At 37.1% G+C, this 23,754-nt stretch overlaps 3 protein-coding genes across 7 annotated transcripts; 2 read left to right on the top strand and 1 right to left on the bottom strand.

The window, feature by feature from the left end:
* Positions 1-171: 171 nt before the first annotated feature.
* On the bottom strand, positions 172-7,230 carry LOC6037261 (protein lethal(2)essential for life). Of its 2 annotated transcripts, none has more exons than XM_038265583.1 (2): positions 6,697-7,230; positions 172-453 (listed from the first exon to the last, which is right to left on the bottom strand). In XM_038265583.1, the coding sequence occupies exons 1-2, from the start codon at positions 7,082-7,084 to the stop codon at positions 269-271; spliced, it is 573 nt and encodes a 190-aa protein (XP_038121511.1). In that variant the 5' UTR covers positions 7,085-7,230; the 3' UTR covers positions 172-268. The 2 variants fall into 2 exon arrangements, with proteins under 2 accessions (XP_038121511.1, XP_001847189.2); XM_001847137.2 differs by lacking the exon at positions 172-453 and adding an exon at positions 6,271-6,633 and having other exon boundaries at positions 6,697-7,217.
* On the top strand, positions 2,226-2,958 carry LOC6037263 (protein lethal(2)essential for life). The gene has a single exon (XM_001847139.2). The coding sequence runs from the start codon at positions 2,371-2,373 to the stop codon at positions 2,941-2,943; it is 573 nt and encodes a 190-aa protein (XP_001847191.2). The 5' UTR covers positions 2,226-2,370; the 3' UTR covers positions 2,944-2,958.
* LOC6037260 (protein lethal(2)essential for life) lies at positions 3,658-21,607 on the top strand. Of its 4 annotated transcripts, none has more exons than XM_038265575.1 (4): positions 3,658-4,060; positions 20,725-20,825; positions 20,889-21,181; positions 21,240-21,607. In XM_038265575.1, the coding sequence occupies exons 1-4, from the start codon at positions 3,797-3,799 to the stop codon at positions 21,425-21,427; spliced, it is 846 nt and encodes a 281-aa protein (XP_038121503.1). In that variant the 5' UTR covers positions 3,658-3,796; the 3' UTR covers positions 21,428-21,607. The 4 variants fall into 4 exon arrangements, with proteins under 4 accessions (XP_038121503.1, XP_038121504.1, XP_001847188.2 ...); XM_038265576.1 differs by lacking the exon at positions 3,658-4,060 and adding an exon at positions 15,845-15,949; XM_001847136.2 differs by lacking the exon at positions 3,658-4,060 and adding an exon at positions 15,885-16,012.
* The last annotated feature ends 2,147 nt before the right edge of the window (positions 21,608-23,754 follow it).

Below are 23,754 nucleotides of genomic sequence, written 5' to 3' on the forward strand. Positions count from 1 at the left end.
AGCAATTTATTTCAAACAATTCTTATAATCTCTAATGATTGTTTTCTACAGTAAGAATAGACAAATTATTTGAAAATAGAGTCAAAACTCCTTTATCTTTCTATGAATCATGCTTCTAAAAGTTACATTGATAAAAGGGCATGTTTCGGATGAAAAACTGTACGCATTGAATTTACACTGGAAAGCTAAATAATGAGGTTATTTTTATTAGTGACTCTTAAAAACAAAAAATAAAGCTGAAATTGCTTTAAAATGCGTATTGTTAACACTACTTCAAGTCTTTCTTATTTTCCTTATCCTTTTCAATCTCAATCTGTTTTGCGGGTTTTCCCGTTTGTACTATTGGAATAGTCTTTTCTTTCTCTGGTGGAGCCAGTGCTATTCTGGGAGCCTTAATGGTCAGCACTCCATCGGATGAGAGTGACGACGCTACCTTCTCCAGATCGTGTCCTTCTGGCAACTGATACTTTCGGACAAAGTGTCTAAACACGTAACCTTGCTCGTCCTGCTTTTCCTCGTGCTTTCCTTCGACGGTGACGTAGTTTTCATTCATTTTAACGGAAATTTCCTCTGGTTTGAAATGCTGAACATCAACGCTGACTTGGAAGCTGCCATCCTTAGCCTGGTTTTGCTTTCTAACTTGATTGTACGGGCAAGATCGTTGGTATCCTCGACGGAGGGGCAAGTTATTAATGGCCATCAGCATATCATTTGGGTATGCTCTGGTGAAGAATTGTTCCCTCGGAGGCTCCATGAATTCGTCCAGGAAGTCATCCATGAAGCTGTCTCGGAACAGAATTGGGATGATCGACATTTTGCTTTTCAGTTTTCAACACTTTTTCTCTGCTCAACACTTCAATTTTATTGTAACTATGTTTTAAGTATTAACTGCTTCTTTTCTTACAGCTTTGTACACTTGCTCACTTTGCGCTGAACTGATGTCGAGCTGTGAGTGCTGGTGGCTTTTATATTCGAGCGCGGTATTCGGAGTTCATTCGAGTGGATGTTTCGAGAACCTTCTTGTGGGTTCTGCGTGAACCATTCTCAAAAATACGATGAATTTCACCTTTACAGAACCATTCAAAAAAAATCTGTTTGGAATTTGCTAGCAAAATCATTACAATATATCTTTTGCAAACAGGACATTTTGAAATTAAAAAAAAAATACCCTCTACGACCCGCCTTTAGACGGGCTTCGATTCAAAAAATTGCCAAAAATCAATTTTTCAACCAATTTTTGATCTTTAAAAAAGCTTTGGAAAGAAGAACTCGCAAAATTAAAAAAAAAAATGGATTGGCAGTATTACTTGTTTTATGTGACTTTGCCAATGTTTATAAAAATGACATTTTTGTAGGGGTCATCTTTGGTTGTGTTTTTTAGTAACATTTTCCATATTTTAAGTAAAATGAAGCATGCAGTAATTTGTCTAGTGTCCCAGACTATGCCTCTACGTATTTTTCTACAATTTAAATGATAATGGTGCCATTTTATTTCAGAAAATGTGAAAAACGAGCAAAAATTGAAAAAGTGACTGTAAAAACATGAAAAACATAGATAGGCAAAATGTAATGATAGGAGGTGGTAGAATAGGCCAAATACTACCAAAAATATACATAAAAAACAAGATAAATGCAAATTAAAATACTAAAAATGAAACAAGAAAAACATAAAACAAGAGAAGTAAAGTTTTTCGTAGAACAAAAGTTGCTCAAAATGACGTCTTGAACACAGGAAAAATTAAAAAAATTCGAATAAAAAAATTTGGACGGTAGAGGGTTGAATATTTGTTTTGATTGTTCCTGTGTTTGCAATTTGGCTGTAAAATATTATTAACGAATTAATATCAAAGGGCTCATACATTATCAAACTTTATCTTTTGAAGAATAGAAGAAATAGTAAAACAATTCAAATATATGTCTGTAGAAGCAACTATTCAAATCTAGAGTTTTTTTTGGAAAGGTCCCATAAACAATGGAAGGCACATAGGACCTCTACAAAAAAAAGTCTTTAGAAATGTTTTATGAAATTAAGCAAGGATCGAGTCATGCCGAAATTACGTGAATTTTCTAGACTTTTCCCGATAGTCCTTTACGTGCTGACTCATGTGAACTCAAGCTAAATGTGTGTGATTAATGTATGGAAAACTCAAGCAGAACTCACGAGACATTTCTCGAATCGTCTTCTCGAAAGTACTAGAAATTCATGGTTTGCCTTATATATTGCAAGCAGAACTCACTGCTCGACATCAGTTCAACACCGAGCACGCAAGTGAACACATCAAGCGCAAACGTTACTACGTCGAAGAAGTTCAAGTTTTAGTTAAAGTTCTTTAGTTATCATACAAAGTGAAATCAAGCGATTCATTCAAAATGTCCATCATTCCGATTTTGTTTCGGGACAGTTTCATGGACGATTTCATGCGTCCGAGCATTATGGAGAAATCATTATTCGATGATGAGTTTCCGGCAAATCTTCTCGTGGCCAACATACCCACTCGCCGAGGACCAAAACGACGTCGTTGTACGTGTGTCACCGAGAACCAACAAAACAATGTTGTTCAAAAGAAGTCCAGAGAAAGCTTCGAAGTCAGCATCGATGTCCAGAACTTCAAACCAGAGGAAATCTCCGTCAAAATGGTCGACAATTACATTACAGTTGAGGGAAAGCACGAGGAGAAACAGGACGAGGAAGGATTTGTGTCGAGACACTTTGTGCGAAAGTATCTACTTCCGGAGGGACACGATCTGGAGAGGGTTGCATCGTCACTGTCATCCGATGGAGTGCTGACCATTAAGGCTCCCAGATTGGCACTGCCAGAAGTACCAGCGAAGGAAAGATCGATACCAATAGTGCGTACTGACCAACTAACTAACGGGAAGCCCGCTGATGATCATGTCGATAAAGAAAAGCAGAGCAAATCACATGATTCAATGACTGAATAAATAACTTTTAGTATACTCCACCTGTTTGATTTCAAAATATCCGAAAGGTTGTTAAGTTGAGTTGATTTCGTGGCTTGAGTTTGTCAATGGCAGCTCGTTCCAAGCTCAATGTAAGACACAATGGAGCATCGGATTCTAGTGGTAGATATGACAGTTCTTCCATAAGGAATACATTGTAGAAAAAAGCAAAAACTACTCGAATTGAAGTGCTCGATTAATAATTTTGTGTGGGGTTGGAGTGAGCGATTTGTTTACAAATCTATGGCACTCAATTTATCCTTCTTATTGGACATCTTACAATCTTATTGGATATTTATTTATGTTAGCTAGTTCTTGAATTTAGTGTTTGTTGATACATTTTAATTTATTTTTAAATTCCTGTTTGTCTAATCTGCTCATATTTGTAAAAAATATAAATTATTCTAAATGAACTCAATCAAATCCCAATTCGAGCAGTTTCTCCAAAAGTTTCTCGCAGTGAGTGCCACCTTAACCGTGTTGCATACCTCAAGGGGTGGCTAGAACAAAATCCATAAAAGCCATCGTTCATGGTCCCGCTTTTAGCAATCACTATCTAAAACTGCACGCGAGCACAAGCCCATTTTCGCACGGTCCGCACCTCGTCTAGGTCAATTTCCCTTGCGGATCGATAATTGGTGAATTCGATTGTGACATAATCGTGCGGGGATGTCGCTGGTTCCGGTCCTTTTTCGCGACTGGTGGGACGACGTTTGGGACGTTCCGTTGAGGAGTTCGCACATTCACGACCAGCATTTTGCCTCGGGACTGATGGCGGACGATCTGCTGGGCTCGGTGACGTCCTGTCCGAGGTCTGCTGGGTATCATCATCACCATGGTCACGGCTATGGTCACCGTAGAAGATCCGGATACTACCACCGACCGTGGAGAACGGCAGCTTCGATGGAGGACGGTGGTTCCGAAGTCAACGTTGACGGCGAGCGGTTCCAGATTAACTTGGACGTCCAGCAGTTTAATCCGGATGAGATCAGCGTTCGAACGGTGGACGACACGGTGGTCATCGAGGGCAAACACGAGGAGAAGGAGGACGAGCATGGTTTCGTCTCGAGGCACTTTGTACGGCGTTATTTACTGCCGGGTAAGTGCTAACCAAATGTTTATCTTCTTCTTTTTTTGCACCATGATGCCATCAATAATCTATTGAAACCGATTTGAGCACCGTAATTGAATCCATTAAGAATGAATTTGGTTGATTTCAGTTGGCTACGAACCTGCCGGCGTCTCATCGTCGCTATCCTCGGAAGGAATTCTCACGGTGAATGCTCCGAAAAAGGAACCGAATCCGATTCCGGCAAACGAGCGAATGATTCCAATCAAGCAAACCGACGAGATCGTCAAAGGAGAAAAGAAGAGTAATGGTGGTGACAAGAAATCAACAAGTGAAAAAAAGTAGATTTAATGTTTTTAACAAGTTTTCCACAACGAAAAGTAGTGCCTAAACCTTATGGTGAATACTGAAGTGCATTTGAATTCGCTGTGAATCTCACATCAAAATTTTAACGTTGTTCAATAATATCAATTTGAGGATAAGTAATGAAGTTGCACTGCGCTGCACAAATGAAAAAGTTCGTTAAAATTGGACTAATCAAAAGTTGCTGAGTGCAGCGGATGGCCGCAAAGGCTGTCAAAAGTAAAGAAAATAACAACAACAGCAAAAGTTGTTGTAAAACGTTTTACTCGTTGTGGATGCTAGATGATGTTTCTAGAAAAAAAGTTCTATTTTAGCATCTGTTATTTTCATCGTTATTCAAATAAAGTTGATGAAAATCTAAATGCCCAAAAAGTTCTATCCTTACACGAACTACCAAGCCTTAAAACAGTCGGAACGGGTACTCAACTCAAAGGTTCTCGGTCTTATCTCCACCAATCTGGGTGATGTTTTACGGTGCTTTGTACACAATTGGTTGTCTAACGAACTGTGTCACTTTTTGGGTTGACAGCCTATTTTCTTTACATAAGGCAACCCAGTCACGAAATATTCTAGCAGAACTGGTTCTGCCAGAATCCTGCTAGAACGGTGGAACATTTCTGCTAGAATGCTGTAAGAATATCCAGCTCTGTGAGAACTCTGTAAGAATCCTGCTAGAACGTTGTTACTGGGAACTTACAACCAATCGTTTGGTTTGATAGTAAGTGTGAGTCCTGTGTGAGAAGTGACAGTTCGTCAATTTTAGTTAAACTTTGTCAAACCAACGGGGACCAAAAAAGTGTCAAACGAAAAAGTGATAAACTACCGGGGGTTGAGTGTACTGATGTTTAGATCAGCCTAGAACTTCCGGAATAATGTCAAAATTAATAAAAAATCAACCCTACAATACAATACATTTATACAACGAAATTTTCCTAGTTAGATATATACGAGGAGTGTTGAAAAAATCGAGTTTTGCTACGAGTAGAATACAACTTTTTTTAACGCCTGGAAACTCCCTATGAATTGGACCATATTAGTGAAACGTTTGTTTCCCCATTTGAATGCTATTAGCCGTCAAGATAAGTGTCCAACGCCTAAACAGTATCGGTAAGTATAACTTTCGATAGACGTGCTGAGCATCTCATAGAAGTCCATTTCGTCATAAAGCGGTATACGCACTTCGGAAGGAACCGGTCAAGAAAAAAATCATATGGGCAGCAGCGGCAGCGCAAGCAAGTCAGAACGGGGGAAGAAAAGCCCCAAGAAATTGCTCCCTCTCCTTTGTTCTGCTGTTCGTAAAGCTGTTTCTTGACCCCTTCCCTTCCGATCTGCATACTAGCCTTAAGAGAATAAAGGTTGGTCACTTTTTCGTTTGACACTTTTTAGTTTGAACCTCGTTGGTTTGACAAAGTTAAATTAAAATGTGGCGAACTGTCACTTACCTATCTTACTTTCTATAAATCCTTACAATACTGGCAGACCAGATTTGTGGTCAGATGATTTGTTAAAAAGATCCAATAAGGGACAGTTGCGTTATATTCTTAAATTCTGAAAACATTTCGACGCTATCGTGTTATTCTGTCAGTCGTATCTTTTTGACGTTCAGAGAAAAACGCGTGTTAATGATTGACCTTGGTTAAACAACAAAACAAAGCACACAATGTAATCAATAACAAACACATTTTGTTTGGTTGACCAGTCGGACTTGTACGTGTGTCAAACGCGTTCTGACCTAAAATTCCTTTGGCCAGTTGTCGCACTAACTTCATTTTTTAGGGTCGAAACTGTAAGGAATCTGAGTAAATATAAAAAAAAGAGCGAGGAAGAAGATGGCAGACAGAGGTAAAAGGGGTTTCTGAGTATCGACAAAACAAGTGTTTCATTTGATTGCAAATAAATTTATATTCTGCATTTGGGATTGGTTTTGATATGTTTGGTACTGTTCAGTGGAGAAAATGAATTCTTGTTTTTAAAAACAAAAATATTACAACAAGTTTAAAGGCCTCTCAGACCTACACATCACATGTCACTATTTTCGACTTTTAATACTTCGTCCAGCGTTTCAACAGCACAGTCTGGATTTCACTTATCATTTTCCCCAGTTTGCGTGACGGTTATGGTTCGTTCAACTGGGGCCGCTCCTTCCTTTTTCGGGGGTGGAAGCAACTTTGGGGGTGCCATCACGGTGAGTACACCGTCGGACGAAAGGCTCGAAACGACATCCTTTGGATCGTAATCGGCTGCAAGTTTGAAGGGAAATTTAATTTGATGGAGACTCGTGGTGGTTCACAGTGGATCCTCACCTGGTAGTTGATACCGGCGGACAAACTGTCTGGACACAAATCCATGCTCGTCCTGTCGTTCCTCGTGCTTTCCCTCGACCACGATGAAGTCGTCGACGGTTTTGACGCTGATTTCGTGCGGTCCAAACTGCTGCACGTCCAGATTGACCTGGAAGCGTTCTTTGTCGATTCGGGCTAGTTCTTGACTGAGCGGTTCGAAGCTCCAGGGTCGTCCAAAGCGGGCTCGGTTCCGACAGGCCATAGACCGGCTCAACAGATCCGAATCGTCAAACAGGCCACCTCCAAAGCCGTGATGGTCCCAGAATCGGCACGAACCCGGTCGGTGGAAATCCGTCGTCCACCAGGGGTCCAACCCCCAATCACGGAACAACATGGGCACCGGCGACATCTTTTTATCGATTTCTTCCTTTCGAAAACCACTAATTCACAACTAGCAGAGAGAAGATACTACGCACTAGATTAGTAGACGCTTTAGTTTCGCGAAACAGACAGCCGGACTGTTGGCGATGACCTGGACGAAGTGGCTCTTTTATAACAGCGAAAAGGGTAATTTCAAACGGTGAGTGAATTCGACCGAGTGCGGACTTGCGCAGTACAAGTTCGAAAATGCTGTTTGTTCGTTATTTAGTTCGACGTCGCAGTACAGAAATTTCGTGAACTCGAAATTCGTTGTGCACACAAACAGTTCACACTTTGTGGGCAGAGCTGAGTAATTTCGCTGTTTGGAGTATAAAATGTGTGCAGTCATCCCTATTTGGGAGCACTTTTAGTGGGAGGGAAATAGGCAAGGGGTTTTCGTTCAAAATTGGCGCAATTGGTGGAAATGCAATTTCACAGGCCTGATGTGGCAGATGGAGTGACCGGCGGGACTGGTGTCAGGCGGGTTAATTATCCGTGAGTAATCGGACGAAAATATACATTAATCGGTGATGGTTAGGAGGTTTACGGGATGAGAGGGAAGGAGTGCTGCGAATGCCAGGGTCAAGATCATCGAGAAGATATTGATAGATCTTGAGTGGTTCTGTTGCGTAGGTCTGGGATAAAATTGTTATTATTTACTGACTAATAATCAAATTTGTGAAATATATAACGGAGGCAATTTTTACATCTGAGAACATTTTTGGAAAATGTAAGGGAGAGTGAGGAGACCTGATCTCTAGCCTGTTTCTCGTCAGCGTGTTGGTAAACAATTAGCTTGTTCTAGAGAGTTGTGCAAATTGACTCAAACTCACTGTAGAATACAAAGAAAAAAAACAAATATTTGGATTGAGTTTTCACAGATTTTTCTAAAAAGAACTGCAAAAACCTCAAATAGATCTTTTTCTGGTTTTAATGTGTTTGAAACAAATTCAAAACCAGGTTCAAATACTAATTTTAATAAAACATTGTTTGATGAACTTATCAACTACAAAACACTTAAACATTTGACGTTTATTTTTGAAAAAATAATCGTTTTCCACCCAAAGTTAATGACCGGGGGATAGTCCTCCCGAAAAGAAACATGATGAAAGTACTATTTTGCGAGAGTATAGACCTCTCGCGTGTTCATTCGTTAATTGAAACAGTTCATCCTATTGAGAGGCTTATATGGACAAATGACCGCCAATTAGTCACCGAACCATGGTGGCCCATACGGCAAAGGCACAGTTCAATACACCGAAGGTCTTGGGTTCAAGTCTCGGTACCGTTACATTTTTTTTAATAGATGAACTTTTTTGGAAAATGAACCCATGAGTAAAGTATTCTCGGTAATTTCGGGATTTTTTAAAGTTTATTGTAGATTAAAGCTTTTTTGAACATGCTCAATTTTGGTTCAAATAAGAATATTCTATGTGTTAAATATTTGAGCAATTCTCTACAAAATCGGCCGATTTTGACCATTTTCTTTTTTTTTTGTATTTCTTATTTGGCTCAAACTTTGTGGGGCCTTTCCTATGACCAAAGAAGCTATTTTATGTCATTGGTTCACCCATACAAATCTTCATACAATTTTTGCAGCTGTCCATACAAAAAACCCGATTTAATCCCACCTGGGGTGAGATAGAGCCTTTCTTACAAAAGGAAGTTAACGGCAGTTGATTTTTTTTTTTTTCAAAGAAATAGCAATATAAAGAATGGTCCATTCATAATACAATTCGAAACTCAACCATATTTTTTCATATAACTGAAAAGCGCTGGTTTTTGCCCCATTTGCCATGGCCGGTTGTAAGCTGTGCTCGCACACAAGCATTTTCGATTTTTTTAAATCAGAACACATTGTTTTTGAGACAGAGAATTAGCTCACAATTTGCGATGTTCGTAATGTTTTCTGCATATCGCTAAATTGTTCGTATTCTCTGAGTGTTTTTTTGCACTTTTCAAAATATTAAAAATTAACGAGAAAACAAAATAATTCTGTCTTGCTCCAATGCGTTAAAGTGGTTACAAAATAACTGGCAGAAAGTGTTTCGACACCCGAGAATTTGCCGTGTTGTAAACAACGATGTAACGGTAAAGCCGCATAAATGTTCTTGAAAGCTTTGAAACGCCTACTGTAATTCACTAAACTGTCATTTAGGCGTTAGGCAAAATTGTGAGCTTTCAATAAGCAAGCATTTAGGCGTTTTTGGGATTGGGAAGCATACAACGACTGAGCGCTCGGTGGGACTTCACTACGACAAACGCAAACGTACCGAATAAACCACCTTGGTGCGCTGGTACGATAAACAAAAATACTAATACACAAAAAGGCTAGTACCGAAGCTAGAAAACCAAACCCGCGATGTGCGTTGTCACTGGCACATGGGAAGCTTGAACGCTTCCCAGAAATTCGTTCGCTCAGAGTTCGATCAGAGAATGAGCAAAACAAAAAGAAAGGCAAAAGAATGAGCATGAGGCTTCAGAACAGATAGCTGCTTGCGTCTAGTTTGCGTTAACTGAAGCTTAGCATAGAAAATAATGATAGGCGATGTGTGATGAACGAGCAATCGATAAAGCAACTTGCACTAAAAGGGGGTAATCTAGTATCAAAACTCTATACGCGCCAGCATTGCTCGCGTCTGCATGTGAAGCTCAACTTGACAACTTGGCGACGAGGCGACGAAAATCGATCGTCCATAATTTTTTGCAGATTTTTCAAATGAATATTTCTCGAGAAATGATTTGGGAACGAAGCTTGATTTGGCGTCGGAGCCAAAAGCAAACACTATACCTTTCTTTAGTAAGAAAGGCAAAAATGGAAATTTTCTAAAATCTGAACGGTAAATCCAAATGAGGTCAAATTTGTTTCAGAGCATCGAGTATGGTCTAGATTATGATGTGGAGAAAAAAAATTAGATAAAATGCCAAAGGATTAGTTTTAGCATTTGGTGAAAATTGGCTTTTACCTTTTTTAGGGGTTTTTCCCCCTCACAGTGAATTAGTCCACAAGCTGTAAATCAAAAACCACATTACCGACATGGATGAAAATTTGGGAGGATGTAGGGCTGGAAAAATGCAATTTTTGGACAAATAAACGATTTTAATACTTCAATTTTCGACCGAATTTTCATTTGAAAACCGCCTGATTTGGTGAAAACACTCCGAGTCCCCATAAAAATGGATAAATTCAAATTTAGTATGGAACTGGTTCAGGTTCAGCACATCCCCTTTCAAATGCGCCCAAGAGAGCTTAAATCCATAATGTGGGCTCTGAGAAACCCCCTACCACAAAATTGAGCACTTTTTTACCACACACGGACGACACGCGTGCTCTACAGTAAATTAAGCGCCAAAATTCGGATATTGGAGGCAGACGAATTCTGTCACTGTCAATCGATCGGGCGTCGAAAATCGATCGTCCATGATTTTTTGCAGATTTTTCGAATGAATATTTCTCGAGAAATGATTTGGGAACGAAGCTTGATTTGGCGTCGGAGCCAAAAGCAAACACTATACCTTTCTTTAGTAAGAAAGGCAAAAATGGAAATTTTCTAAAATCTGAACGGTAAATCCAAATGAGGTCAAATTTGTTTCAGAACATCGAGTATGGTCTAGATTATGATGTGGAGAAAAAAATTAGATAAAATGCCAAAGGATTAGTTTTAGCATTTGGTGAAAATTGGCTTTTACCTTTTTTAGGGGTTTTTCCCCCTCACAGTGAATTAGTCCACAAGCTGTAAATCAAAAACCACATTACCGACATGGATGAAAATTTGGGAGGATGTAGGGCTGGAAAAATGCAATTTTTTGGACAAATAAACGATTTTAATACTTCAATTTTCGACCGAATTTTCATTTGAAAACCGCCTGATTTGGTGAAAACACACTCCGAGTCCCCATAAAAAATGGATAAATTCAAATTTGGTATGGAACTGGTTCAGGTTCAGCACATCCCCTTTCAAATGCACCCAAGAGAGCTTAAATCCATAATGTGGGCTCTGAGAAACCCCCTACCACAAAATTGAGCACTTTTTTACCACACACGGACGTCACGCGTGCTCTACAGTAAATTAAGCGCCAAAATTCGGATATTGGAGGCAGACGAATTCTGTCACTGTCAATCGATCGGGCGACGAAAATCGATCGTCCATAATTTTTTACAGATTTTTCAAATGAATATTTCTCGAGAAATGATTTGGGAACGAAGCTTGATTTGGCGTCGGAGCCAAAAGCAAACACTATACCTTTCTTTAGTAAGAAAGGCAAAAAAGGTAAATTTCCATAAATACATATTTTTTTGGTTTTCGAGATTTTTTGATATGTTTAAGGGGACAAAAACCCGCATCTTTTGAGCCATAGAAAAGTATGATCATGAAATTTGCTGCCGAGTTATGATAATTTGAAAAAATAGTGATTTGAGAAAAACCTAATTTCATGCAAAATATTTTTTGACTTGATTTTTTTCATGTAAAATTCAATTTGCAATCGAAAAGAACTTTACAAATTTGAAAATCAATATAGGGCCCTGTTTTCAAGAAATAGCCACCAAATGTTTCATTTCAGTGAAATATTTGCAGTTTTTCGATTTAAAAAAATAGTGACCTTGATGACCATTTCTGACAATATTGTTTTTTGAAAAGTTCAGAAAATTTTCTATAAAATTATCTAAGAAACATTGAAGAATGGACCTCTGGTTGCAGAGATACTGCGTCTTAAAGAAAAAAAAAACCGGAAAATTGAAGTTTTTTTTTTCGAATGTCGATATCTCAGCAAGTTATGGTCCGGTTCTTGAAATTTTCCGATTTTTTCGAAAACAATATTTTGAATTTTTTAAATCAAGAATTACATTTCAAAAGAGCAAAACTTTTCATCCTCAAATCTGAAAAATATGTCACTTCTCGATTAAATTTTCAAAAAGATCTGCATAGGAATCCCTTTGCTCACAGGTTGTTTGGAGTATGCAAATGTATTTAGTTTTATTTAAATTTCTTATTATATATTATTTAGAAAAGTCTAACATATAACCTTTCATTTGCAACATGTCAACCTTAAATGGTTCAGCCGTTCCGGAGAAATCATAAAAAATGAGGGTTTTTTTTTAAATAAAAAATCATCTTCATTCTAATTGGTAAACAAAAAAAAACATGTAAAATTTGAGCCAAATTGCACTTTTGATTTGGATCTTGCTGGTTTGATGTGGAATCGCTTATAATTTACATCAAATGAATCAATGCATTTATGTGTTTTATAATACAGTATTTGTTTGGTAACTGAGCTGAGAACGTAGCCCAGTCACCGAATGCTGCTCGCTAACTGGGCTGAACGAAATATAACGAGGGGACCACCTATGAATTATATTTTCCTGATGGAATATAAAAATAATAATAATTCACGAAATTGATTAAAAATGCTTACTTTTTACATTTATGTAATTGTAACATGAAATTAAATAATAAAAAACGTTTTTTTATTTATTGAACATGATTTTTGCATCCATTAACCCCTCGGTCATTCCGGTTTGTTTTGGTTTTTTGACGCTTGTCTGCTTTTTAACTGGGCTACGGCCCAGTTATCGTACTTAAAAAGCAGCTCAGTTAACGCCTAGTTACCGAACAACTACTGTATAAGTCAGACATGCATCCGCTCTAATTCCTCTTTTAGAATAACTTGTTTGGTATTTCGCGTTGATAATTTCCATCATGTTGTGCCTGTGATCTTTTTAACTCAAAAAATAGAATAAAATCTTGAACATTTTTTTGGCAAAATTCTTTATTACAATAATAATACACTCAAACCCCGATGGTTTGACACCAACTGTTGTCAAACGAACGGGGTCACTTTTTAGTTTGACATCCCTTTTACACGGAGTTCATACATACTACCAAACGTTTGTTTTGATAGTGTGCGTAAGCTCCGTGTAAAAAGTGACAGTTTGTCACTTTTTAGTTTGACTTTGACCAACCACCGGGGTACCTACTGAAAAAGTGTCAAACAAAAAACACGGCGTATTTTCTGGGCAACCTTTTCAGGAAAAAATAGTCATCGCTACTTTCAAATGTGTCTTATAGGAAATTTTCTCAGCTTTCCAATGCTTCTTAGAGCGAAATGTTTCATCGGGAAATTTCTGAGATATCTCTATTTTAAGCTTTTTGTTTTAAAATCCTTAGGCATTTATTGGAAACTTTTAAATAACAGTCCAGGAAACTTGTCAAATTATGTGTTTCATGTGTCATTTACTCATCAAAATGTGTAAAATAAGACAAAAAAAAAACTTTGTAGAAGGTTGTAATTCGCTAAACATTAGAATAATGGAGTTTTAACCGAATTGTTGAAGATATGGGTTTTATTCAGAAATAAAAATCATAAAACAGTAATTAAATATGATTTTTACAAGTACAAATAGATTATTACATAACTGTTGTGTACAAATAACACCGGTCTGCTCTGATTTAGCTTGTTTAACCGAAATTTGGCAGGTTTGTGATTAATAGGGTATTACTAGATTTTTATTAATATCTATCATATTTCTTTAACCAACCATCAACCAGTTGCATGGATTCAAAACATGTTTTATATTAGAAATTGAACTGCAAACACCATTAACAACTGTTGCAAGCTTTAGGAGGAATACTTTTCATTAGTATGAAAATGATTGTTTTAGTTTTTTTTTGTATCAAATTATCAAGGAATTAGCAATATTTCTTCTTTTTTAAAAAATGTTATATATACCTTGATTTTTGTTCAAATATGTAAAGGAAGTGTCTGTTTGTTTTTTTTTGTTAAAATAATATTGAATTTTTGTTCAAACAAAAAAAACAAGTTAGTTACGGTGTTTTCAGAATTCTGAGTTTAAAGACTTGAGTTTCATTACTACTTTTAAGTGCATTTCTAACAGTAAACATTTTATAAAATGTTATCTTTATTTTATACTCATGAAAATATGACTTTTGAAGCTTGTTACAGTAATATGAAGAATATTTTTGATTTCAAAACATATTTGTTTTTATGCTCCTTGTTAATGTTTGCTTAAGAAAATATCGAATTTATTCATTAAAATTCAATAACACCATTAACAACCACAAACCAAAGTTTCGGTTGAACAAGCTAAATCAGATCAGACACGTGATTTTTGTACACAAAAAATAACCCAAACCAAAACAAAAAATATGTAATAACCCAATAATCTTGTAAAAAATCTATTAATACGGTTTTATGATTTTATGTTCTGAATAAATCCCATATATTCAAAAACTCAGATAAAACAAAATTTTCACAATGTTAAGCGAATTGCAACCTTCTACAAAATTATTTTTTGTCTTATTTTACACATTTTGATGAGTAAATGACACATGAAACACATCATTTGACAAGTTTCCTGGGCTGTTATTTAAAGGTTTCCAATAAATGCCTAAGGATTTTAAAACAAAAAGCTTAAAATAGAGATATCTCAGAAATTTTCCGATGAAACATTTCGCTCTTAGAAGCATTGGATAGCTGAGAAAATTTCCTATAAGACACATTTGAAAGTAGCGATGACTATTTTTTCCTGAAAAGGTTGTTCTAGAAAACACGCCGTGAAAAAGTGACCAACCACCGGGGGTTGAGTGTATTTGGAGTTGTTTTTGAAAAGGTCCAATAACCCAAATTTCCAGTTTTTGCTTTTTTAGGTGTTTTTGAAACCGCCTTGAGTCAGGGGCATTAAAAACACCCAAAAAGCAAAAATTGAAAATTTGGTTTATTGAACCTTTTTTTTTTAAAAAAAAAACTCCAGATATGTATTTATGAAATTCATCTTGCATAAGGATTCCATTCACTGCCATTAAATTTATCAATCTGACTTGCAGTTTTAGAGCAAATAAAGCTGCAGATCCTCAACACCGTCCGTAAAGCCGCAGAATGTTGTTCATTGAAAATAGCCTGTAATAAAAGCAGTACAAAAACTCTTCCATAAAAATATCACAATCCAAGCAGAACTCACCAAAAATGCAAAACACGCCACCACGGGGAAAAACAGCTTGCAAACAATGCGCGTCACCCACGAGAGCACAAACCACAGCGAGATTGCCCAAATTATGTACATTAGACAGGAATAGATCGCTTCATAGCTGTCAAAATGCTCGCTCGCCAATTTTCCGAGGGATTCTTTGAGGGTGTTCTGAGGGTGAATGATTGAACTTGTTTTAGTACGTTTTTTTTAAAGTAAATTTTGAAATAATTACAGTTAGTGTGTCACCATCCATTTTTAGGGGAATTTTTAAGTTATTCTTCCACACTGGAATTTGAATGTTATGTTATGTCAAAACGAATTGTAGTTGAAAGATTACTCTGAATACTAGATTTGGAATGACAAAATTTCTAAGAAAGAAATCAATGTAAAAATTGAAATTATCTTACATTATGACGTCTGTTTAGGATTTCCTTATTCATTCAAAAAACGTTCCCACACTCTTCGCTCTCCCCACACCGGTGAAAAAATGATACAAATTCTATTTTCGGCTTAGCCAAAATGTCGTTAACACGTTGACTCACTATAAATAAAATGTAAACACATCAGTCAGACAGACTGCATCATCTCTCCGAGCGTGTTAGCGTCCGAATTTCCACCACATTTCCACGATTCTCAGAGAATCGTTGGATTGCAAGGAGATTTTTGTTTCTCTCAGAAAAGTTTAAGCCATGAAAAATCGGCTCTTTTTCTCAAGTTTTACCCCACGAGAATGAATTTTGAGCAAAAGTGCAACGTTTCGGAAAATTCTCCGCTGGGAAAAATCTTATAAAAGCCAACCACGCAGACCGGGCGGAACGCAGTGCGCACGACGGATTTTTCCGACCAGTTTCATTCCGCGCGGTCTGAGTAAGTCACTTAGTTTGCTTCCCTCAGGCAGTCAGAGCTTAGTAGAGGTAGAAAACGCAGAAGGTGAGCGAAAATTATGAGGGCAATTATTTAGAGTGTTACCTTTTGGTGGGTGGAATTTTAATGAGTTTTTTTTTCGGGAAGCAATGAAGAATGAATGATTTAGTGTTGTGCTGAATTCGGAGGAAAACTACCTTCAACTGGTGAATAATACGTGGAAAAATGAGGAAATTTTTGAAATCCAAAGACTAAAATAACGCACGTCACACCACCAACTGCGGATGGTCAACGGGGCGGAAAATTGCTGGCTGCGTGGGTTGCAGTGTGTTTACCTGTGCAACGGGAAAGAAGATTGTTCGAGAAGTGGAAATTTTGCCGAAACATCATATTTCTATTTCGGTTGAGTTTGGGTGTGACACGAAGAGCCGGTTCATTGGAAAGTGTTTTTCAAGTGGACTGATTGTTGCCCCAGTTATGTTGGTTTAACCGAAATAGTGAATATTAGCAGTGAAACAGTTTGAATTTCCGAATATACAACTCGAGGTTTTTAAGTTATTTTTTAGTGCCTGTTTAACTCTTTCAGGCTTGAATTTTTGATAAAAAAAAATAATGATGGGAAAATAATCCTGAGGGCCAAACGAAAATTATAGGATACTTAAGAAAATTTTGATTATTGCGTCATATATGACCCATCAGACGAAAAGGGTTAATTCATGAAGACTGCATTTTAAACTTTTTTACACCGATTTCCAAAATCAGCGAGAAAAGCATACTGACTTTTTTTCTAGATTGAATATTTGAAAAAAAATAAAAGTAGAAGCATAACATTAAAAATGTAAGCTATGAACTGTGCAAATCATAATCAGCATTAACATTTATCAAGTCACTTTAGTGTATTTTAAATTCATTAAACTAATCTTATTTTATTTTGGTACTATAGCCAAAATACATGTTTAAATGTTGAAAATAAGATATTATAAGGAAAATCATTCATGCCAACTTGCAAATGGTGCTCCGTTTGAAAAATCCACGTGAAACATGACGCATTCTAACTTATCAAAATATTTAAAGAAAATAAATACATACATCCAAGGACATTGATCACTGAATTGGGTCCTAAAATTCAGCTTAAATTTGTGATTTTATTATTTACAATGACTTTTTGTACGACCATAAAGAATCGCGTCCCTTCTTGACAGAAAAGGTCCTACTTGACAGCTCGTTTCCATCCATCGAAAAAATGTTGTCATTTAATTTTTTTTGCGTTAAAATGAGAAATAGTGATCAGAAATTGTTTTCAAACGTGTTTTTTGCCGTTGTAAATCAAAATTTACATATGGCTTTAGGACCCCATTCACATTTCAAGTGTTTTTTTTCATAAAAAGCCGTTACAGTGAAAAATACCACAATCCAACCCTTGATTTCTGAACAAAGTTCGGACATTTTTCTCATTATCGGCTATATCGATAAGGCTAAAATAAATTCAGAAAAGTGCACATCTAAAAAAAATGTTCAGTCAAAAAGAAAAGTTTATTTCTGGTCCTATTTGGATTTCGACACTGAAATCAAAAAAAGTAACAAATTCCTAAAATTAAGCTTAAATTTGTGATATTCTGAGTAAAATGACCCAATGTACGACCGCAAATGATTTAAAATGGATTTTTAAATCAATTTCAAAAAATAACTTCGTGGGAGTGCATAATTGACAAAGGGAGCGCGTGGTTGTAAAAAAATATTCGGAGTGAAAAGTGATTTCTTTTGTGATTTTTAAAGCCCTTCCTATATCATCGTTGATCGGAAGGTACGGCGTCGGGTGGATTGTGTTTAAATTTTTCGAATAAGGTTTTATTTTTTTGCGGTGAAAAAGCCATTTCTACATAGTAGAACATGTCATTTTAATGGAAATTCAATGTACTTTTCGAATCTACATTGACCCAGAAGGGTCATTTTTTATTTAGAACAAAAATTTTCATTTTAAAATTACGTGTTTTTTCTAACTTTGCAGGGTTATTTTTTAGAGTGTAACAATGTTCTAGACATAAGAGATTTGCTTATAAACATCACGAGTTATCGCGATTAAACGAAAAAAAGTTTTGAAAAAGTTGGTCGTCATCGATCATGGCCGTTCATCGTCACCCGCGACAGACGCAAAAAGTAACTTTTTCAAAACTTTTTTTCGTAAAATCGCGATAACTCGTGATGTTTATAAGCAAACTCCTAATGTCTATATATCAAAATTTTGTAATTGTCTGCTCTACAACTTTGTAGAACATTGTTACATTCTGAAAAATAACCCTTCAAAGTTAGAAAAAACATGAAATTTTAAAATGAAAAAATTTGTTCTAAATGAAAAAATGACCCTTCTGGGTCAATGTAGATTCAAAAAGTACATTAAATTTCCCATAAAATGACATGTTCAAAACTATTTTACAGTCGAGTAACGGAAAATGGGAGAATTTAAAAAAAAATAGTGTTTTTTTCGATGAAAAATACGTTTTTTCGGAATTCTGAGTACCGTAAACCGGGGTGACTTTGATAGGATTTCAATTTGTTTTTAGAATATTTTCCAGCAGGTAAGGCTTTTCTCAAGATTATTATTTTTAAAACATGTACTGGGGTAGGCCACACAAAGTCCATGCACTATTTTGGAAAAAAAGTTTTTTCAATAGTGTTTAGAAAAATAGTTACGCTAAAAATTCTTGGTTTTAATTCCGGGGTGACTTTTTCTTGTTAAAATCATATTTAAGATGTTCAAACTTTATTTGTACGTTAAATGTACCATCACTAAAGTAGCTGATATAGTTTATAAGATAAAAATCAATGTTTATATTAAGTTAACTAAGTTTATAAGCTTTTTAACAAAATACATATAAATTTTAGGTAAAATTGCTAAAAAGTCGGAATTTAGCCTGAAATTTGTTAAAAATAGTTTTGTTTATAAAATTATCGATTTATATTGCATTTTAAACTGAATTCGAAGCACGAATCACAAGTTTTAACATTTTACATGAAATTTGTTCAACTGAATTTGCCTATAAATTTGGAGATTTTTTTTAACTGTGTTTCAAAAACACATATTATTTATTATTTACAAACTTATTTAACCTTCTCCTAGTGGAAAATTGTCCAAAGAATCCGAAAATGCATTCCATTTTCCAATTAAAAATCATGTTCATTGAGAAAATCATGACACTTTAAGAAGTTTAAAATAATGACTTTCATCCACATTTTCTTAACTATAGTTAACTAACTTTATAAACTTTTCAAAAATTTATGAAAAGTTCTTCATGAGGTACTTTGAACACTTCTCTACCACGGTCAGTATGTTTCTGAACCATTCCTTACGTATTTTAATTGTACTCTTCATTTTGCGGAAAAATCTCAAACCTATCAAAGTCACCCCGGCTATCAAAGTCACCCCGTTTTACGGTACGCCGATTTGGGCGTCTAATTTTACATAAAAGTCCCTTTGACACCAAATTTCTATCTCATCACCGTTTCAGGCTGCAAATCATTGAAAAACACCTCTTTTTTCGCATGTTCAAAAATGGAAGGGGTCGTACCGCCCCTCCGTCACGAGATATCAAAAAACGGACCTCGGATTCATGATCAGGGACAAAAGTTACCCCTTAGGACAAAGTTTTACGCAAATCGAAGAGGGGTCGATGCAACTGCTGTGTGAGTTGGCGGAGAATTACCCAAATACAACAATATTTAAAACACTTACACCCTTTTCAAATGTCAATCGAGTGTAGCTGGCTCCATATACACAAAAATGGCTTATATAAGCGTAGAATAACATGTCTACAAAGTTTCATTGAAATCGGAGAGGGTCGAGAAAAAAGTACCTAAAAAATCCTGTTTTGGGCTGGAATTGCTCTATAGTTAGTTAGAGTCTCCCAAGGCATATCAATAAGAAATTTGATGGATATCAACTTGAAAGCACCGATTTCAGCGACTTTTCTTAACATTCCAACGCCTAAGGCTCCAAAAAAAGTTGGAACGGTAACTTCAACTCAATGGTTCTCGGGCATAACTTAACCAATCAAGATGATTCTTCTTTCCAGTGATTTGTTAGGATGTCTAGATGATTCTAGAACTTTGCAGAACTTAATTTGATCAAATTTGTAATTTTTGCGATCAAAAACATCGTTCCAACTTTTTTTTCGCGTGTTTTCTTACAAACAAGAACCGTCCCGATTGGTTGAGTAACGCCCGAGAACCAGCGAGTTGAAGTTACGTTCCACCTTTTTTGGGTGGTGAGAAATCAGAATATTCAGTATTTTTTTTATGTTACATCTAAAGGAACGGTTTTGTATAAAAATTAAGCTTTGTTCTACAAAGATGTGTGTAACTGACCGAAAATCTATGTAGAAATCAAACATTTTTGTTTAGGTTTTGGGTTTAGTTATATATTTTTCTAAAAAGTGCTGCAAAAACTTCAAGAGATATTTTGTTTAATTCACACACTGTTTGATATACATGGCATGGCGTTTCAGGGAGAAAATTTTGTATTTTTTAGTGAAAAAAATCATAAATCATAAACCCATAATATATTGAAAGTGTTTATTTATAATATATTAAAGTTTATAATATAAGCGCTTGGATCTATTTCATCAAAAACAGTTAACAGCCAGATATATTTGAATGTTTAAGCTTTCAACTCTTGCAAAAAGTTGAAACTTTTGGGATGAATTGAGCGAGCTATGTGCGAAATAAAATAAAATGGGATCAAGTCTCCCTACAATCCTCTAATGATTGTTTGTTTATTTCAGATGTCCATCGTACCAATGATGTTCCGTGACTGGTGGGAAGACTTCGACACTCCGATGCGCTCGTCGCGGTTGTTGGACCAGCACTTTGGTACCGGTCTGCGGTAAAACAAACCAACTATAGATACCTTAAGTTTTGCTTTAACTATACAAGCTTTGCTACCCAGTGTCGACGACCTGTTCAGCTCGTTGTCCACCCGGACCCCGGCCTCGCCGCTGCTCCGTTCCGGCTACTACCGGCCGTGGCGCAACACGGCCCTGGCCCGGCAGGATTCCGGTTCGACGCTGAACCTCGAAAAGGACAAATACCAGATCATCCTGGACGTGCAGCAGTTCACGCCGGAGGAGATCACTGTCAGGACCACCGACCGGTACGTGGTCGTCGAGGGAAAGCACGAGGAAAAACAGGACGAGCATGGGTTTGTTTCGCGCCATTTCACCCGCCGCTACCAGCTGCCAAGTGAGTTGAGACAATTTTTGAAAAATATCTTCAAAATATAAAAAAATAAATATTCCAGGTGGTTACGATCCGCTCGACGTCGTATCGACCCTGTCTTCCGATGGAGTGTTGACCGTGACGGCGCCCAAGAAGGCCCTGCGCGCACCCAATCCGGAACGCAGCGTACCCATCCAACAGACCGGGCAACCGGCCAAGGAGCTGCCAACGGCCAGCAGTGACCAGCCAAAGATCGAACAGGTGGCGTAAATCGAGCGTGGGCGAGAGAACGGTACAACGGAGTGCAATTAAATGGATGATGCTTTTTATGTTTGGGTTTCCTGGTATTTATCAAAGTATTAGTGCTTGTTTTATTTTTGGAAGAGGTTTTTTTTGAGTTGGTAGTTATGCATTTCTGAAAATATAATGTCAACTTTTATTGAACACAAATTATTTTATTACCTTTTTTTCTATATCACATGCACAATAACAAAGAGTAAATTAGGTTTTTATTGACTTTTTTGCATTTTAAATATTTTTTCAGAGTGAAAGATGAAAGGAGTTTGCTTTTTTTTTAACTCTCTAGCAACTCACACGAAATCGGGAAAAGTTGCCCCGACGATCACGAAAAAAAAAACATTTTTTGATATCTCGTGACGGAGGGGCGGTACGACCCCTTCCATTTTTGAATATGTGAAAAAAGAGGAGTTTTTCAATAATTTGCAGCCTGAAACGGTGATGAGATAGAAATTTGGTGTTAAAGGGACTTTTATGTAAAATTGGTCGCCCGATTTGATGGCGTATTCAGAATTTCGATAAAACGTAATTTTCATCGAAAAAAAAAAAAACACTGAAAAGTTTTAAAAACTCTGCCATTTTCCGTTACTAAACTGTTAAAAATTGGAACGTGTTTAAATGAAATTTAATGTACTTTTCGAATTTACTTTGTCCCAGAATGGTAATTTTTTTTCATTTAGAATAAAAAAAATCTTTTTGAAATTTCGTGTTTTATAATTTTGCATGATTATTTTTAAGAGTGTAACAATGCTCTAGAAATTTGAATTATGAAACATTCGTGAAATTCTCCGATCACATCAATGAAAACAATATTTTCATTTTTTAAATTCTGGACTAACATTTCAAAAAGGCTAAATATTCAATGCTACGTCCTTTTGAAATGTTAGTGATTAAAAAAATATAATATTGTTTTAGAAATGATCACAAAATATCACGAATGTTTTATAATTCAACATTGTAAATCGGACCATTAGTTGCTGAGATATTGACATTAGAAAATGGTGGGTTGTTTGGGTGAGACTTAGAAAACATCAATTTTCCTGTTTTTAAATCTTTGCATGGCAAAATATCAGCAACTAAGGGTCCAGATTTTCAACCAGATTAAAAAGTACGAAAAAAATCGAATGATCGAAATCTGAGAGAATTGTTCTGCTGTTTATCGAAGCCGTTGCATCGTATCAAAAAAGGTCAAAGACAAACTTATAAGAAAAAAACACGTAAATTACATCAGATTTTTATACTTTTAAGTTTAAAAGTCAAATTTAAAGGTGAGCCAACTGTCATACCTTGGCAGCACTGCGCGCCGGGAGTGTCACCACCCGTTTGACACCACCTTGACGGTGCGCTCCGCGACCGAGTTGCCGCGCTGACAAACGTCATTCTCACAACAACCACAAGCAGAGCAACAACGTGGAATTTACTCTTTATACTTAAACCTAGTTTAATAAATGTATTAATAGTTAGTTGCTTGTTAATCTTTGCTGCCATCCGTCCCGCCTTGCCTCCTCCACCCTCGGATACAACAGTTGGCGACGAGGTAGTGGATTCGCAAGAAAAATACGGACTTTTTTGCGGAACCTGAAAGTACAATGGTGCTGGAGGAGGAAAATGCGGCGCCTGCTGCGCCACGCACGTTCGCGTTCGAACCTTTCAACCCAGCTGCAACGAAATTCGATCGTTGTGTCAAACGGCTGGAAGTGTCGTTCCGGATCTTCAAGGTTGTGGAGGCGGACAAGCGGGACTTTCTACTGCACTTCATGGGAGGAGCCACTTACGACGTGCTGTGCAACAAGCTGAACGCCGTTGCACCGGAGGATCAAACATACGATCAGATTGTTACGCTGCTGCAGGCTGCTACAGCCCGGCGCCGCTCGAAATTTTGGAGAACTTCAAGTTCAAAAGCCGGAAGCAGCAGGAGAACGAGTCGCTGCAGGATTACGTCACGGATCTTGAGAAGCTGGCCCTGACGTGCAATTTCGGCAATCATCTCGAAAACGCTATCCGGAACCAGTTCGTTTTCGGAATCCAGAACCGCGTCGTTCAATCCCGGCTGCTGGAAATTCGAGACCTGACGCTGGCGAAGGCGAAGGACACCGCTTTCGGTATGGAAATGTCCCACCGGGGAACAAACGAAATGCAAGGTTCCGGGACGAGCTCGGAACTGCACCACGTTGAGCATCTGGCTGCAAAGAAGCAGACGACGAACGAACCCAACAGGCAGTCTACGAGCGATGCGAAGCTGTGTTACCGGTGCGGTGATGATGATCACCTGGCAAACGAGTGCAAGTACTATGCTACAG

The sequence above is a fragment of the Culex quinquefasciatus genome, chromosome 3 (genome assembly GCF_015732765.1).
Source record: "Culex quinquefasciatus strain JHB chromosome 3, VPISU_Cqui_1.0_pri_paternal, whole genome shotgun sequence".
In the NCBI taxonomy this organism is placed as follows: domain Eukaryota; kingdom Metazoa; phylum Arthropoda; class Insecta; order Diptera; family Culicidae; genus Culex; species Culex quinquefasciatus.

Excerpts from the sequence above, each read along its gene's own strand:
- LOC6037263 (XM_001847139.2), top strand. The coding sequence starts at position 2,371 with ATGTCCATCATTCCGATTTTGTTTCGGGACAGTTTCATGGACGATTTC.
- LOC6037260 (XM_038265575.1), top strand. The coding sequence starts at position 3,797 with ATGGTCACGGCTATGGTCACCGTAGAAGATCCGGATACTACCACCGAC. Across the intron at positions 20,826-20,888 it reads CACTTTGGTACCGGTCTGCG|TGTCGACGACCTGTTCAGCT; the intron begins GTAAAACAAACC and ends TTTGCTACCCAG. Across the intron at positions 21,182-21,239 it reads CCGCCGCTACCAGCTGCCAA|GTGGTTACGATCCGCTCGAC; the intron begins GTGAGTTGAGAC and ends TAAATATTCCAG.
- LOC6037261 (XM_038265583.1), bottom strand. The coding sequence starts at position 7,084 with ATGTCGCCGGTGCCCATGTTGTTCCGTGATTGGGGGTTGGACCCCTGG. Across the intron at positions 454-6,696 it reads CCGCCGGTATCAACTACCAG|AAGGACACGATCTGGAGAAG; the intron begins GTGAGGATCCAC and ends ATCAGTTGCCAG.